Source organism: Fusarium oxysporum, chromosome XII (genome assembly GCF_013085055.1).
Source record: "Fusarium oxysporum Fo47 chromosome XII, complete sequence".
Lineage (NCBI taxonomy): Eukaryota > Fungi > Ascomycota > Sordariomycetes > Hypocreales > Nectriaceae > Fusarium > Fusarium oxysporum.
In genome coordinates this window covers 1,665,847-1,681,637 of record NC_072851.1, presented here as the reverse complement: position 1 = coordinate 1,681,637, position 15,791 = coordinate 1,665,847, and the positions used below count along the sequence as shown (strand labels likewise).

The 15,791-nt window shown below is 46.8% G+C and overlaps 7 protein-coding genes across 7 annotated transcripts; 5 read left to right on the top strand and 2 right to left on the bottom strand.

The window, feature by feature from the left end:
* Positions 1-138: 138 nt before the first annotated feature.
* FOBCDRAFT_325022 (S-adenosyl-L-methionine-dependent methyltransferase) lies at positions 139-1,694 on the top strand (the record flags this gene model as incomplete). Its single annotated transcript, XM_031193938.3, has 10 exons — positions 139-249; positions 312-343; positions 394-492; positions 547-588; positions 638-704; positions 752-792; positions 845-1,054; positions 1,102-1,438; positions 1,495-1,577; positions 1,635-1,694. 10 exons carry the CDS (start codon positions 139-141, stop codon positions 1,666-1,668), a joined length of 1,056 nt encoding a protein of 351 aa, XP_031030559.2. The 3' UTR covers positions 1,669-1,694.
* Positions 1,695-4,185: 2,491 nt separating this feature from the next.
* FOBCDRAFT_266112 (uncharacterized protein) lies at positions 4,186-5,235 on the bottom strand (the record flags this gene model as incomplete). The annotated part of the gene is made up of 4 exons (XM_031193936.2): positions 4,186-4,355; positions 4,408-4,630; positions 4,682-5,143; positions 5,197-5,235. 4 exons carry the CDS (start codon positions 5,233-5,235, stop codon positions 4,186-4,188), a joined length of 894 nt encoding a protein of 297 aa, XP_031030557.2.
* Positions 5,236-6,206: 971 nt separating this feature from the next.
* FOBCDRAFT_282540 (uncharacterized protein) lies at positions 6,207-7,271 on the top strand (the record flags this gene model as incomplete). Its single annotated transcript, XM_054707871.1, has 2 exons — positions 6,207-6,474; positions 6,973-7,271. The coding sequence occupies 2 exons, from the start codon at positions 6,207-6,209 to the stop codon at positions 7,269-7,271; spliced, it is 567 nt and encodes a 188-aa protein (XP_054563846.1).
* Positions 7,272-8,529: 1,258 nt separating this feature from the next.
* Positions 8,530-10,401, top strand: FOBCDRAFT_287285 (Reticulon-domain-containing protein; the record flags this gene model as incomplete). Its single annotated transcript, XM_031193934.2, has 4 exons — positions 8,530-8,635; positions 8,691-8,722; positions 8,772-8,889; positions 8,942-10,401. The coding sequence occupies 4 exons, from the start codon at positions 8,530-8,532 to the stop codon at positions 10,399-10,401; spliced, it is 1,716 nt and encodes a 571-aa protein (XP_031030555.2).
* A 528-nt stretch (positions 10,402-10,929) lies between these two features.
* Positions 10,930-11,482, bottom strand: FOBCDRAFT_287281 (uncharacterized protein; the record flags this gene model as incomplete). Its single annotated transcript, XM_031193933.3, has 3 exons — positions 10,930-10,992; positions 11,041-11,319; positions 11,370-11,482. Coding segments are annotated over 3 exons (455 nt in total), but the record flags the coding sequence as incomplete, so codon positions are not given.
* Positions 11,483-12,532: 1,050 nt separating this feature from the next.
* FOBCDRAFT_266110 (DYW family of nucleic acid deaminases-domain-containing protein) lies at positions 12,533-13,963 on the top strand (the record flags this gene model as incomplete). Its single annotated transcript, XM_059611375.1, has 1 exon — positions 12,533-13,963. One exon carries the CDS (start codon positions 12,533-12,535, stop codon positions 13,961-13,963), a length of 1,431 nt encoding a protein of 476 aa, XP_059468211.1.
* A 377-nt stretch (positions 13,964-14,340) lies between these two features.
* FOBCDRAFT_234602 (FMN-dependent dehydrogenase) lies at positions 14,341-15,770 on the top strand. Its single transcript, XM_059609976.1, has 2 exons — positions 14,341-14,467; positions 14,517-15,770. The coding sequence occupies exons 1-2, from the start codon at positions 14,353-14,355 to the stop codon at positions 15,698-15,700; spliced, it is 1,299 nt and encodes a 432-aa protein (XP_059468210.1). The 5' UTR covers positions 14,341-14,352; the 3' UTR covers positions 15,701-15,770.
* Positions 15,771-15,791: the final 21 nt, after the last annotated feature.

The following is a 15,791-nucleotide window of genomic DNA, read 5'->3' as shown; positions in this document are numbered from 1 at the left end:
TACAGTGGAAACCCCCTCATCAACCAACACACGAGCGGTCTGTTCTTGCTTTTTAATCCCTCTTTTAGTTTTTGACGGCGCCAAGTTTAATCTCAATTCGACACTTTTAGCATATCCTGTGCGAATATTGTACGAAAAATGTCGTCTCCAAAGTCGCAAAAGTCTAGGTCGCCTACCAAGTCGCCGCCGGCACCGCAGTCCCCGACTGCACCGGGCCAGGTTGCCGAAGAACAGGCTGCAATTGAAGTTGTATGATCAGTCCACGATAGTTTTAGACCGCTCTGGAGACTAATGAGAATCTTGGGTAACAGGATGATGATTCGGATTCTTCTTACTCCAAATCGTGAGTCAATATCAGGTCAGGGTCTTTCGACGTTATTTACATGATTGCAGCACTGGGATCACGGATACCGAGTCCCTTCGGTCGTCGATTATGGCGTTCAAGTGGGAGAATGGACGACGATACCACGCTTACCAAGATGGATCCTATTGGTGAGCTCTCATTGATTGCTTTCTGATGTTCTAGTAGGCTTATGCAAGTTTTAGGGCTCCCAATGATGATCGCCAACAAGAAGCTGAAGACCTCATGTAAGAACAACATGGACTACAATGGTAACCTTCTGACACATTCGAACAGGCATGAGGTATATAGAATCATCCTTGGCAATTCGCTGTATGAGGCACCCATTGGCGACAGCCCTCAGGTAAACAACACTCCAAAATATGTAAGCATCCTCTAATTGAGAGGCAGAAAGTTCTTGACATAGGATGCGGAACTGGCATCTGGGCAATGTGAGTTCACATAGACGAAGCACATCTCTGATATCAAGACTAACAAATACAGCGAGTTCGCTGATGAGCATCCTTCGGCTGACGTTCTCGGCGTCGATCTCTCTCCCATCCAGCCAAACTTCGTACCCCCCAACTGCAGATTCGAGGTTGACGATATCACAAACGAATGGACTTATCCGGATGACACCTTCGACTTCATTCACGCCCGCTCTATGATAGGCTGTATTCCCGACTGGACTGAGCTTTACTGCAAAGCATTCAAGTACGTTTACTGTTGAAAATGGCATGAGTTGCTTCTGATCCCTCTAGGCACACTAAGCCTGGTGGTTGGGTAGAAAGTGTCGAACTCTGGGGCAACTCAAAGTGTGATGACGATACCCTGAAGCCTGAGTCGCCGCTCTACAAGTGGGTTGAGGTCTTCAAGAAGATTGAATCTCTGACAGGCAAATCCTTCTTCTGGGATGACAAGATGCAGCAGTCAATCTCTGACGCTGGATTTACCAATGTTTCGGGTCGAAGGATCAAGGTGCCTATTGGAACTTGGCCAAAAGATAAGACTCTCAAGCAGTGGGGTGCTTGGAATCGGCATTTCCTTCTTCAAGGCCTTGAAGGTTTCTCGATTCGTGGCTTAACCGAAATGCTGGGCGTAAGTTGGAGCGCATATCGGATGGTAAGACAGTTTGCTAATGACGGTGGAATTAGTGGAAATACGAGGATGCTCAGTTGTTCTTGGCCGACATGCGCAAAGAGTTGACGAACCCAGCCCTGCACGCGTATCTTGAAGTGTAAGTCCAGCTTACCGTTGGTGAACCATGAGTACATGTTGATCTGATTCTTGACAGGACCGTCTTTTATGGGCAGAAACCAGAGGCTTAAAGTATTGTACTTATGGATGGTAGCACCGCGAGCATTGTCTTGAGATCACCAGGGACCAGGCCATTGAGTGGATGTTGGGCGAAGTTACAAGGCAGTCAATATCAATAGACGTATGAATTGAACACCTTGTAGACGGGCTTCAGACACTATAACCTACCTTTGCTGCCGTACTGATGTGATTATCGTTCTCCCTCTGCGGTCCAGCAAATAAACTAGAGCTTACCAAGTCCAGCTTTCCTGTTTTCAATACACCTTCCATTAGCGGTGACTCAACTTGATCAGTGATATTCCGGTTGCGGTGAGACATTCCCGTTCATCATTTCCTCTGCTTGCCTAGCCATTCACTCACAATCATTCCGACAGCATCGCGGACGCTCTATCCACTGAAAGGTCTCGATTGCTCTTCAATGCCTACAATCACGGAGGTGCTGCGACTTGAAGACCCCTTTGAGGAGCAGCCCACTTCCAGGCCAGTATATGAGTGACGAGTGAGCCGGCGAGACAGACAAGAAGACGGACAAGGAATTCACATGTTCACACGGGCTCACCTTATTACCAAAACATTCCTGCCACAACAGTTCGGTCGATCATCTGCCACTATTACATCGCCACCGTCAAAATGGTAGAAACGCTCTACGCGATGATGGAAGTCCATTTCAAGGCAAAGATGACGCAGGTTGAACCTCCAAAAGAAGATATTTTCAAGAAGCATAAGTTTGCACGGCGGTCAGCTCAACAATATGATGAAAAGACCAAGTTATTCGCATTCAAAATTTTTGATACGTTCAATAATGCAGGGGAGGTGAAGGATGAATTGTGGAATCTGCTAGGAAAGGAGAAGGTTTTGGAGGAGTGGGGTGTTCAGGGACTGTTTCTCATGACCAGCAATGGAGAGATTTTCAATGCTATGGAGGACGAACGACTACTCAAGGTTTTCAAAATGCCTACTTTGGAGGAATTTCTCGATAGTCTGATGCCTTCGACCGCGGGTGTTCCATCCACATAGACAGTAATTGAGGAACACTTCAACTCCCTCAACTGAAGTAGTGTGTAGGATACTTTGACATGGGAAGAAAGAGTATTACAGAATTATGTGACATGACTATGATTCAGTCTTTGAATTATCTTCTTGAAGACAGAGTGAGGCGACTTGAGCGCCAGAGATGTTACTCAATTATGAACTCTCGATAACCTTGTGCTGAGATGAGATTTCAGTGGCATGTAAATGAGAGACAGATCCCAACCACGAAAGAAGTAAATCGTTACAGTTGATTCGGATGAGAGATCATAGACTCCTGCAATTCTCTGATTAAGTCACAGCAGTAGTTGTAGGGACAGTGGAGTGCTTCAATCCAAAGCTGTGATGCCCATCTCGATATCCATGAATCGGCATCTGTAGTTCTTGTGTGCGAGGGGAGCTTCCCCTGAACAAGCTCAGGTTCTTTGAATCATAGTGGTCTTGACAGTGTCGCAGTCAACTTTAGCATTAGGTGTTTCACTTCCCATCTCTTACAAGTTCAATCACTGGTCTTGGACCAATAACAAGAGACAGACATTTGTTTCACGAATTACACATCTGAATGCGCCTATATGAGTATCCTACGTTCCACGGATTCTGGGGAGATTGACAAGGATTTTATACGAACTCATCAAGCATACGAATACAACCCCCCAGCATAACCGCTTTTTTATCCTTGCACAAACACAAATTCTCAATGCTGGCCCCAGCACAGCGCCTGATTCAACTGAAGGTCCACCTCATGCCCTACAAAACAGAGTCCAAGGTGCCGAAAAAAGATGCTTTTGTTAAGTCTTGTGGCACACAGCTTTGAAAGCAAGTATATGACCCCAATACCGGGTTACTCTCATTCACCCTTTACTACATTGTCAGTTCACCTATGACATCCCCGAGAACGGCGAAGGAGTTCCTTTGGGGAGTCCTTCAGAAGATGGTTGTTTTTTTGATGGTTGTTTTTTTGATGGTTGGTATTACTATCGAGCTTTTGTCGTGGATGAGCGTATGGCGGTACATGAACAGTTTCTCCTGTGAGATCAAGGAGGTAGTTTAACTCATGACCAAGAGACTTCAGACCGGGTATTTATTACGAAGATGATGATGAAAAGGAATGTGATTCTCGTACAGGCATCTAATCATTAACAGAATTAATATTTCTTCAGTCTCCCATAGGATGCAACTTATGAGACTAAGTGAGATTAAGCATCAAAGCTGTCTGACTCACATATTCATTTAACCCTCGTCTTGTCAAGAGCTTGCGCCGCTCGCATGAGCATATGCTGGAGACCTGTATCATTGAAGAATCAAAGCATATACTTTCCTTTAATGCAATATTACATGAAGTGTTATGATGGTTTAGCCCGTGTAAGCTATATAGTAATCTCAAAAGGTTGATGCGTCTTTGGTAATGGTATACATCTTGGGAAAACCGAGGCGCTAACAGACGTATAACCCTACATAAATAGTTATTGGTTCAGCCTTTTAGTGGCCTTATTTAATTCTTATAGGCCTTTGACCCCAACCTTAAGTAACCATGGGTCCGAGTCAATCTTGCTCCTGAGCTCTCCAGAGGCTAGGTCATTTACGTCCCATGTAGACCATACGAAACGGCCATGGAGGAACTGCGCCTCTGGTGATGCAGCCCATACAGCGAAGCCGCCAGGGATATTCTCTGAGATATATCAGCTACTTGTACTGAGCACAAAGGCAACAGTTCAACATACCATCTGTCCAAGGCAGAGTGTCCTCGGTATATCCAGCCTTCTTCGCTGCTTCTGTAAACACAATCGATGGATGGAATGATATGATTCGCATGTTGGATTCTGGTGTATCACGAGCAATTTGCTGCATGACGGTGGCGAAAGAGTTCTTGGTCAGTTGGTATCCAGGCATCTGAGGCGCGCTATCCCAACGATGGATATCTTGGGTTGACACCGATACAACGAACTAGAACGACAGGTCAGTCAAGTTATTTTAAGCAAGCTTTGGTGAATTAACCTTTTGTTTCTTATGTCCGGGCTGCTTATAGAATCTCTCAACAAGGTATAAAGGAGCATGGACGTTGTTCTCAAAGTCCTGCCAGAGTCTATCCGCACCTTGTTCTAGGATTGACTTAAGCTCTGGCTGGCCAACAGCATTAATAATGAGAACGTCAACTGACGTCTTTTCCTTCTCCAAATCATCCCAAAGCTGGATTGCCTGATCTCTATTGAACAGGTCGCAGGTACGCCAAGTCACCTTGGTGCTGGGGTAAGCCTCATTTAGCTTGGAGGCGGCCTCTTCGGCAACATCGCTCCGGCGACCTAATATAATGACATCGGATGCTCCCGCGATGCAATAGTTTCGTGCAATTGCGTGGCCAATGCCTGTAGAACCGCCGCAGACGAGGACAGTTCGACCTGCTTGGGATAGGTCAGGTCGCTGAGCTGAGATGGCTTCGTAGGGCTGTGCGTGGTTTCGCTACTACAGGTTAGTTTCAGCGAAAAAGTGCAATGAGATTTCATCTATCATACGATGGTGATACCGTTGATAGTTGCGGTGGGCGAATTCATCGTAGATAACTCTTTGCTCAACAATTTTCGATAGGACTTGAATCACGTTCCGTGAAGATATTCTCCTGACTCGTGGTGCGAAAAATGAAAAGATTTCTCAGATGGTTCGCTGGTTTTATATACTTTTCTAGACCTTCTTATAAGGATTCACTTATGAAGCCGACGATTGGCTGCCACGGTGTATCTATCCTGACAAGGTAAAGATCAGCGCGTGGGATCCGCTCCCTCGTCGCTTTCCCTCCTAGCGCTGACGCCTGGAGCAACATGTTAGTCTACTGCTTACAAAACCCACACCGCATCCTCTTGTTCCTTCCGAATAGAGTCGGAAACTCATTCATAAGCAGGTAGCCTATCATGTAGCTTCGGAGTACAAATCCAATCGGCGAGATCTGTTAAAGGCTGCGGGGTGGGGTCATCAACGTTGACACGGAATTCCGATCCATTGTAAGACGGTCTTGAACTCCGCCTGGTGGAATATCATGTTCAATACCCGTGACACGCCGGATGTATGCCTCGAGACTGGTCATATGTTAATGCCTTTCAACTTTAACACTAGCGTAACTGGAAGTGGTAATGAGACGCCGTTTTGTGCCATCGTCGGAAATAATAATAACAACTCATCATCGAACAGTCATTGATTATTCAGCTCTCAACTATAAACAGAAGATCCTTTTATAATTTTCTGTCACAATTTTGACTTACATGATGTGGTGCATTTATAAACGAAACTGATGCTCTGACACACGAATTTCCTTTCCTACCACCTCAAGAATGGCTGTATGACGACTACGAGCGGCCTCTTGGAATTAGGATCAGAGCTCTTCATAGAGATCCTACTTCCCTGAATCACAAAGCATTGAAGGGTATAAATATCTCAATTCTTACCTAGAGACACGAATTCATTTAATTAGTTGCAAAAGCGTTTATAAATTCAATCCGCTGTAGAATGTATCACCTAATTTCGATTAACAATGACCAAAATCAACTACACTAAAATGGTTGTTGTCTTCAAGCAAAAGGGCGATTTAACATTCTGGACAAATCCAACCCCCGAGACTTTGATCAAAGAATGCATTAGCCCTTATATGAGACCTTGTGCCGACCACGCAACAAAGACTATCAAATTCACTTATGAGAAAGAAAATGACGACGCGCAGATGATGAAGGCCGAGATGTGGCCAACGTTCTATAGGCTGCAGATGTTTAATGACTGGGAAGTTTCTGAGATAACTGCTTTTCGTAAGGATGGGAAAACCGAAACCCTTAGTGCTTGAGGATACGGGGTTGTTCTTCTGGCACTACACCCAACACCGGCTTAGCCGATAAATTGAGGAAATAAGGCTGTATAGCCGAAGAATCTTGTTAAGGTAGAGGATTTTGTTCGAAGAACTCAATCTTTGAAGTAGAAGCAAGTGGGAAACAACTTCGTACGGCTGTCAATAGATCCTTGAATGTCGAGAACACCACTCAATCAATTTGGCTTGTTCCGGATCTGTCGTTCCACGGGCTTCACGGTGATATGTTCCTGAAACAGTTACAAATGGCAATTTGAACAACAGAACATCGAATACAACAGGCAAGGATTTATGGCATAATCTTAATTATATTTAATACACATTGTTTGCCACATTTGAGCTTCTTCTCAGTCTATACTATCCCCTTTTTGCTAATAGCGTTACGACTTTTGCAACCTATTTCCTCAACGCCTAAGTCTTACTAACAGTTCACCATTCCAAGCTCACTTCAAGATGACTGAAATGATTCTACAGGCCACTTTCGCGCGCAAGCCGCATCACTCACCCGACATATTGAACGACGCGGACCGCCTCCAAGCAGCCTGCGGTAAGGAGTGTGAGGTTGATATTATCGCCAACAAGCTTCAAGTGACGGTAAGTACAGATTGTAAAGACAAAGAGGTTGTCATGACTGGTCTTACGATCAAGATGGAGCAGGAAAAGCTGTTTGAGGACTGGGAGCTTGTGCCAGGATGGACTTGGAAGCCTGAGAACAAGGAGCATTGCTGTCGGATTCTTTAGAGTTGAAACTCTTGAGTAAACAGTAAAAGGTAGGCACGTTGGTAGATTGTTTACTTAAGTTCGTAGAGATAGTTAATCGGTTAGGCTATGGTATCTATGATAGGAACGCCGGAGTCTCGAACGAAGCTATTCCAGCTCAATTCAAATATGACAAATCAGAAAGTTCTATTCAAATTACGCATAGTGCATAGCATAACTTGAAAGTTACACAAAAGGAAAGATGGGGGTGAGAAGTCCCTGTCAGCGTTGTAATCTTACCGGTGATGGAGATCAATATGATATGGGGGCAGGCGTAAATAGTCTTTAGCAGCAATGAAGACAGGCTCATTTTTATCAGCTCACAATGACAACCTTCGGCTATCTTGTCGGGAGTACAGCAAGGTTGGTCATGAGCGATAGCTGAAGCGCCTGATTGATGTCTAGCCCTCATCATGTTGGAAATCAATGGCAAAGCGCTTCGGATTATACATGGAGCTAGTACTATAGATCGACAAGCGGGGATGGGTCCGGGAAAGAATCTCCGAGCTATCATAGAGGAGAGTTTGTTAGAGGAATGGGAGCCGTGTTTCGATAATAATGCTAAATCGATCTTCAAGCCGGTTTCCATTGAGACGCCAAGCGGTCTGGATTACCAGCCACAATCAGGAGCTCTAGTCGCGGACGAATATGACATAGAATGGGCTGAATGGCTATATCTAAGGAATGAGTTCATCTGGATCGTCAATTGAACACATATCTGTCGTGTGCCTTTTCTCCGTTCCAAGCCCACCATGATGTCAATCCTCAGCATTAGTCCAAACCTTCTCAATGCCAAGTCCAAGCATTGGATTCCACGAATTTAGAATCCCTTCTCAATCCTGCTTTCCTCTCACCAGCCGTCTTAGCCGTACATTATGCATATAAACAATACCTCATCTTGATCTCGATAATCTGAAACGGTGACGATGGAAATGACGTGGGTGTAGTTAGTGCCAGCTCAGTAGCTTGTAAACCAAGACGTTGGTGGATGAGGTCTAGGCCAGAAATAGGCTGGTGGCTGAGACAGCCCTGATGTCACGACGCGGAGAAATCATCATGAGCGCATCAGCCATGACGCACTAGAGTTGAGCCCCGGAATTCTTGTATGCACTGGCAAGGAGTGGAAGAGATAAAGAGCGGTGCTGGCTCAGTGGGTGGCTTGTGTTCCTACAATCTTATCATTCATCAATTGAACCTAGCCGTATTAAAAATTATAGGAATTGGATAGCCGATAATCATTATGAGTGGACTGCGAAACAACTTCCAGCCCGTCCTGGCTGAAGATGCCCCACGCTCGGAGAGCAATGTCGAACGTCGAGATTCCGGGCCATTGAAGGAAATAATTGGTAAGACAATGCCAGTCATCAAACCAAAGTCATGTTTCTGACTTTGGCGCCACAGCTCAACAGGATAGCCTCTACAAGTACATCAGCGTATGTTTCTCTTCAACCGTTGTCGTGGCTGGTGGCTGATACTGTCTAGTGGGAGGATCCCGCACGAACTATCGGATCCTACTTTGCCGCCCTCGGCTTCATGCTCGCAGTTCATCATATGCATCTTACCCAGCTGACTCTCAAAACCATGGCAATTGGCCTTGGAGGTAAAGTCCATCCTCGCTTCTCGGTACCCATGATACTAATAATAGCTTCCAGTGATGTCCATGGCCGAGTTCGCTGGTCGTTCCTTCGGCCCTAATAACTTCGTCTCTCGCATGCGACCCAGACAGTACAAGACCGTTCCGGAATCAACTCTCAATGCTACGCTCAAGGATATCCACGACTTCATTCAGTATGCTGTTGTTCAGGCTCAGAAAATCCTCTTCGCTGAAGACCTCGAGAAGACATTTGGTGCTTTCGCTTTCACCGGCTCTCTGTACTTCCTGATTCAGTTCATGTCTCCTTTCGGCATTGCCATCCTCGGCCTAACCACCATCTACACCATTCCTCTCGTCACTTCCCCGCGAGGTAGAGGCATTGCCCGTGACGGCGTGGCTCGTGCCCAAGAGATCAGCAATACAGCTGCTGACCAAGCCAGCTCTCTCGCCCAAGACACCAAGGGCACAATGGCTAACATTTCCTCCATGGCTCAAGATACCGCTGGCAACTTAAGACAACGCGCTGTCAACATGGTTCCTGGCTCAAAGCAGACTGAGAACCGATCAGACGTTACCTCTACTGTTTCTCACAGCTCTTCTGGACCCACTCAGGCTAGGGATATCTCATCACAGTTCCCTCAGAATGATTCCGACAAGTCATTTGAGCAGTCCAAGCACCTGGCCTCCATGGGCTCCCGCGGTACTTCTGGTAGTTTCAACCGATCACCAATCAAGACTGTTCATGTCGACCCCAACCAGTCCAAAGACTTCTCCCAGAGCAACTTTGACAGCTCTTCTTCCCAGTCCAAGGACACCCCTTCTAGCTTCTCCCACAGCACTGCTGATGACTTCCCTTCCAGCACCCAACCCGCTCTCGGCAACTCTAAAGAGAATACCGCAAGCTTCTCCCACGGCGCTACTGGAAACCTGCCTTCTTACGGTCAAGCTACCTTCAGCAAGCCTCAGGATATTACGCCCAGCTACATGTCCAGCAAGGCAAAGGAAGCCACCTCCAGCTATTCCTCTAGCCGCCCCGATGACAAGACTCCCAGCTTTGGTTCCAGCATGAACAATGATATGTCATCAGGCTTTTCTCATGGCACTACCGATGACTTCTCACCTTCCAGCAAGACCAACTCCAACTTCCCTCCTAGCAAGGACCAAGATATGCCCGATTATGCTCAGCACCGAAAGTCTCTCAACTACTCCAAGTTCCCTCATGTCAGTAGCGATAATTCCGGCATGCAGTCCGGCTCTACTACCCTCTTTGGCAAACAAGCTCCCACCGGAAAGAAGCCTTCTATTGATGAGACCAACTACTCTCTCCAGAACAAAACAGATATGACTTCCGACTATCAGCACTTCGTTCCCCGTGAGGCTCCCAACCGTGGAACGCTTAGCTCTCAGGCCGATACCTCCGTGGGTAAGATGCCTCTTGGCGAACTGATTGACGAAAAGGATCAGGCGGGAGATAAGGCTCCACCAATCTCCGCTGGTGGCTTGAATGCCATGAAGTAGTGTCATTCATTCTAGGACAAATCCCCGATCTCACCATCTTTCCTTGTGTTGTTCAGTTTATGGTCACTTTACCAACCCTCTGAACGAGAGAGATCACGGAGATACAACTTTTCCCCCAGGGACAGTCTGTATGTCTCGTTCAGAGCCTGGGCAAGGTGATTTCAGTCTCAACATGATCTGGAGTTTAGGCAAGTCTGGCGCATTTATAAAATACGGAAAACCAACCCACCATCGTTGGGATTGTAATATGCTTCGTCATCGGAAGACTGTCACCATGTAACATTATGTATGAAATTAGTTTACGAGATTAATGACTTGATTTAATTGAATTATTCTATCCTTCCATATTCCGGAGCGTGACTTCTGAAGACGTTACTTAGGTTTACAGACTTGGACTGTGTTACACGCTACTTCTTAGCCTTGGCTGATAAACGAGGACTGGTACAAGTCCGGGACCCTATAAAGGACCTTAGCACCACCCTCCATGAAGGAACTTCGAGGCAAGTGAGATAGTATTAAAGTGACTACTTACACGTAAGTCAAAACGAACGTTGCCGTTGCACAGTCTGCATGGCCGATATTTGAAGTAAGCTATATCAATATCAGCCTTCCGTTAAGAGAGCGCTGGTGGTTGCTCACACTAAGAGTCCTATCTTCAAATGGCGTGCTGGCATGACGAGGTTCGTTATAATAATGGTGATTATAAGCGGCCTGGTCGATTCCCTGATCGAAGGAGGAGAAGGAGACGCACGCCCAGTTGTCGCGAACGCTCAGGTACGGGTTGCTCGCAAGGAGGCGAATGTAAACAGTGGCGCCATTCTTGCTGGTGAGTGAATATCCGACTATTCCTGCAGAGCCGACGAACGGTGATTGCGAAGACATTACATGACCGCCGTCTCCTTTCTGGAAAGGTTTGACCTCGACTCCTTTTAGTACGGATTTACGGCGCAGTTTGGTTGGAAGCTTACTGTTGTCGGGCCTGCGGCAAAATCGCCCCAGTCACTGAATGTGGTTGGGTTTGGGACTAGAGTGAACGGTGTTTGGTTATCGACAGAGAACAAGATCTGGTTTTTGGTCATTCTTGCAGCTGTGTTCAAGGGACAGCTAAATTTGAGAACTCTCCGGCCAGTGAGGAATGAGGCTATCGCGAGATCGCGAGCAAGTTCCAGGATATTATATAACGTATGCTATTTCTCTTTCCGTTACCCAAGACGGTCAAATCATTGAGCCCACCGGCCAGACCCTTGTCTCCAAAACGCCAGTGCAGGAACGCCTTGCGAGGCTATTGACGACGCTAGACCCTGCCATCCAATCACTTTAGCCCCAAAACCATGACTGCAGCACGACCGGCTACTCAGAGGCAGCTTTTCAAGCCACCGCGCTCAAAGTCCAATAATGATGCGCGAGTAGACACCTACTGATATTTCGAAGGGTTCAGCTGCTTGTGTGCTATTGATAAATGTTACCCTGAATTAATTGGATCAAGACAAGCGAACACCCACTATTGATTAGAGTAGGCAGAATCATTGGCAATGACGTGGCAGGACACGGCTATCACGGCACATGCTGGATGTACATGATTCTTTGATAGAGAGAAAAGAAGCATATCTATAAGACTAAATCTTCTGAGGCACATCGCCAATGCAATCAACAGAAACGGACTTATCCTAGAATACCGGACAGCGCACGCCATGGAGCATTGATCGATCAATCACTTATACAGGCGACTGAGAGCCATAGGATCCAACTCGGCGCTACAGAGACAAATAACGAGAACCAACTTGTAGCTTATGCTTATCTCACAAATTTCAACGTTTTCGATATGCACTAAATCAAGGTTTCCTCCGATAGAGGTCTGTCTGGCTATAATTAAGCTGAGGCCATGTGACTATGTTGGCCATCTCCAACTGAGGGGCATGAATGATGATGATCATAAAAGCTCCATCGTCTCACATTCTAGGTTCTCTTTAAACGTACTACCGCTTGCAGCATACAAATGTCCACAGCACCGCCACCCGCGATCGCTCCAGTACAGTGGTGGAACCAGAAGCTTGTCCACATTTTGTGCCCGTAATGCGACAAAATCCACCAGCACGATTTCACAGGCTATGATGTTGATCAACAGCCTCGCATGGCACATTGCAGCTACCGACTTTCGGGAGATCGTACTTATCGCTTCAACTTCCCATCAAACGGCTTCGAAATAGACAGGAACAGCCTTTATTTCGTATCGGGCGGCGTGAGCTTACCGGAACAAATCCCTCACGATCAGCTTGAGAGCTTAAGATCAAGGTTCCGAGAGGCGGTTAATGACAAGCCTCTGTGGGGAGACGCGGGCGGAGCTCAACACGAGGTAATGGATCGCATCGTCAGCAACATGGTCCAAGGCATTCTCGAACCCCTTCTTGAGTACTTAAAAGACAAGAGAGGTACCCAAATTCACAGCACTTTTCTAAATGGTTTCGAGTCATGGGAACCACCTCCAGACACGCATTTCCATGAAGATGACGAGTGGGAGGATGAAGAGACCCAGTCTCGTCCAACCTCCGGCAAAACTGTTTTGCAACTTGCCGCGTGCGAATCACACCCCGAAGTCGTCAGACTCCTCCTCGAAGAAGGAGCCGGCGCCAATTCTGCTGATCTAGACGGTCGAACTCCTCTTATGGAAGCGGCTCTATGGGGTCGACTAGAGAACGTGGAGCTTCTCTTGGAGCATGGGGCTGATGCAGATTTGCTTTGCATTGATAACGATACACTACGTCGTGCGGTCGATTTTGCAAGGCCAACACGAGAAAATTATCAAACACGAAGCTCTAACAGGTTGTACAAGGAGAATGTTCATCAGTTGGACATTCATCGAAGGGAAATTGTCCGACTTCTTGAGGGTCAGGCTGCTCAGCCTGCTATGCAACTTGATGGTTTTTCATTCTCTTACCGGTCAAATGACGGACGGTCACTGAGTCTGACGACCCATTACAGCCTTCCAACAGAGTGGAAGACAGCCGCAAGGTTAATCCGCGGTGGAAACTTCCCTGAAATATCTGCGATGAGCGGTTGGGGCCACGACGAAGATGATTTGGTTCATGTTGCTGGACAGGAATGGACGAACTGGGTCCTTGGCCTCTGCAAGATGGTAGGGTTTACGCCAGAACGACATAATTATGACAACGGGACGCCCGGAAGTTATTATGCTTGCCACGCCGAGAAACAGCTTATCACATATTTCGTTTATAAGCACTGTTTTATGGATCAAGAGCTGGCTGTTCCTCCGAAGCCAGAGGACGAACTTACTTTACTCATCAACATGATGTCGCAAACTGGATTCTCCGATGAGGCGTGGCAACGATGTCTGACTGATCGTGTTGAGAAAGAAAGAAACCACATGTATCGCTCTAGGCTCGTGGCTTTGAACAACGTATTTCCGGCTCATCGGCTGAAGAAGGCCGATGTTCTTGTCAGTCGACCCGTTTGTGATGATTGCAGGGCGTTTCTACGACATGTGAATGGTCAGTTGGGCTTAGAACTACATTTACATAACTCAACCGTGGATACGGTTAGCTAAAACTTCGTGTTGAAACGCAAATGTTGACAATCATTGCTATATGCCAGCGATGACGGGATTTTATGTTGAAGGCTACTATCAATTTTTACTCCAGCGCCTATCGAAGAGGTAAAGGATAATTGGTCATTAAACTTCCTTCTTCTTCTTCTTCTTCTTCTTCTTCTTCTTCTTCTTCTTCTTCATACGGTCTCGCTAATGTGGATATTTTGCTTGAAAGGATCACATGTTCGTCATCTTTGTTCATAAATCGGATATCCGGAAGTCTGGTAAACGTCATAAATATGGATCACCAGCGGGATATAAGTGGATACAGTCTCGGCGCTCAAGAGCCGTATCTCCAGACATGAATGTCTTGTCTTGATCTACCCAGACTTTCACCAATTTTCAAAATGTCGGACCCCAGGTCGCCGCATCTCAAGAATCGCGATACCCCTCCCTGGGGCCTTTACCAGCGCGAGAACTTTTGGAAGTTGAACAATGGCCATGTTCCACCATTTAACACGCGTATGGCCTTCTGAATCATTTTTTGTGACTTGTGAATTGACAATCCTAGATCCTGATAAACTTGAAGAACTCGCCAAGAAGCAGCTGACGGAAAATGGCTGGCTCTACGCATCATCCAACGCTGGCCTGTCAGATACCCATCTTGCGAACCGTCAGGCTTTCTTCCGACATAAGATAGTTCCTCGTCAGCTTGTAAACACCAATGAGCGATCTACCAGAACTACCATTTTTGGCCATGAGGTCTCTGCGCCGTTTGGAATTGCGCCTATTGGGATCAACAAGATCTATCATCCGCAAGGCGAGCTTCCTGTTGCTAAGGTCGCCGGTGAACTTGGCATTCCTTACAGTCTCTCGACTGCGGGCTCCTGTCCGATTGAAGATGTCGCTGAAGCAAATGAGGCTGGTCGGAAGGTTGCACAGAATAGCGAAGAGAGTCGCCGCATCCCTGAGGGCCCTCGATTCTTCCAGCTCTATATGCCTCATGATGACGAGCTAACGCTGTCATTACTCAAGAGAGCACATGAATCTGGGTTTTCGGCATGTATCTTGACAACGGATACGTGGCAACTCGGATGGCGACATGACGATGTTGCGACGTCTAACTACGCCTTCTACCGCGGCATCGGTGCCGACTTGGGTCTGTCGGACCCCATCTTCCAGAAGCGTTTGGCTGAACATGGCATCGATCCAAAGAATCAGCCCGCAGAGGCTGGAGCACTCTGGATCGACAACGTTTGGCACGGCCGCGCATGGTCTTGGGAGAAAGCTGTCTGGGCGCGAGAGAAGTGGCAGGAGATAAGCGGCGGAAACCCGTTCTTGATTAAAGGCATTCAGCGCGTTGATGATGCTGTGAAAGCAGCTGATCTGGGTTTTGAGGGTATCGTCGTCAGTAATCATGCTGGACGCCAGGTTGATGGAGCGATTGGGAGTCTTGATGCTCTGGAACAGATTGCTGAAAAGGTCGGCGATCGTATCGTTGTTACTTTCGATAGCGGTGTCAGAGGAGCTGCTGATATTGTCAAGGCTCTTGCTCTCGGCGCCAAGTTTGTCTTTATTGGGAGATTGTGGATCTGGGGACTTAGTATCATGGGAGAGCATGGAGTCAGGCATGTGTTGAAGGGACTGTTGGCAGATCTGGATATCCTGATGAATGTCGCGGGGTTGAATAAGGTTGAAGATATTGATAAGAGTCTTATACAATCCCAGCCTGTAAGCTGCAAGAGCAAGCTATAGGTTACAGATACGAACACAGGATAAGAAGAAATCGAAAGACTCAGTTCACTTTCAATAGCGAATACAAAGTTCATTCTTCATCCTAACATGC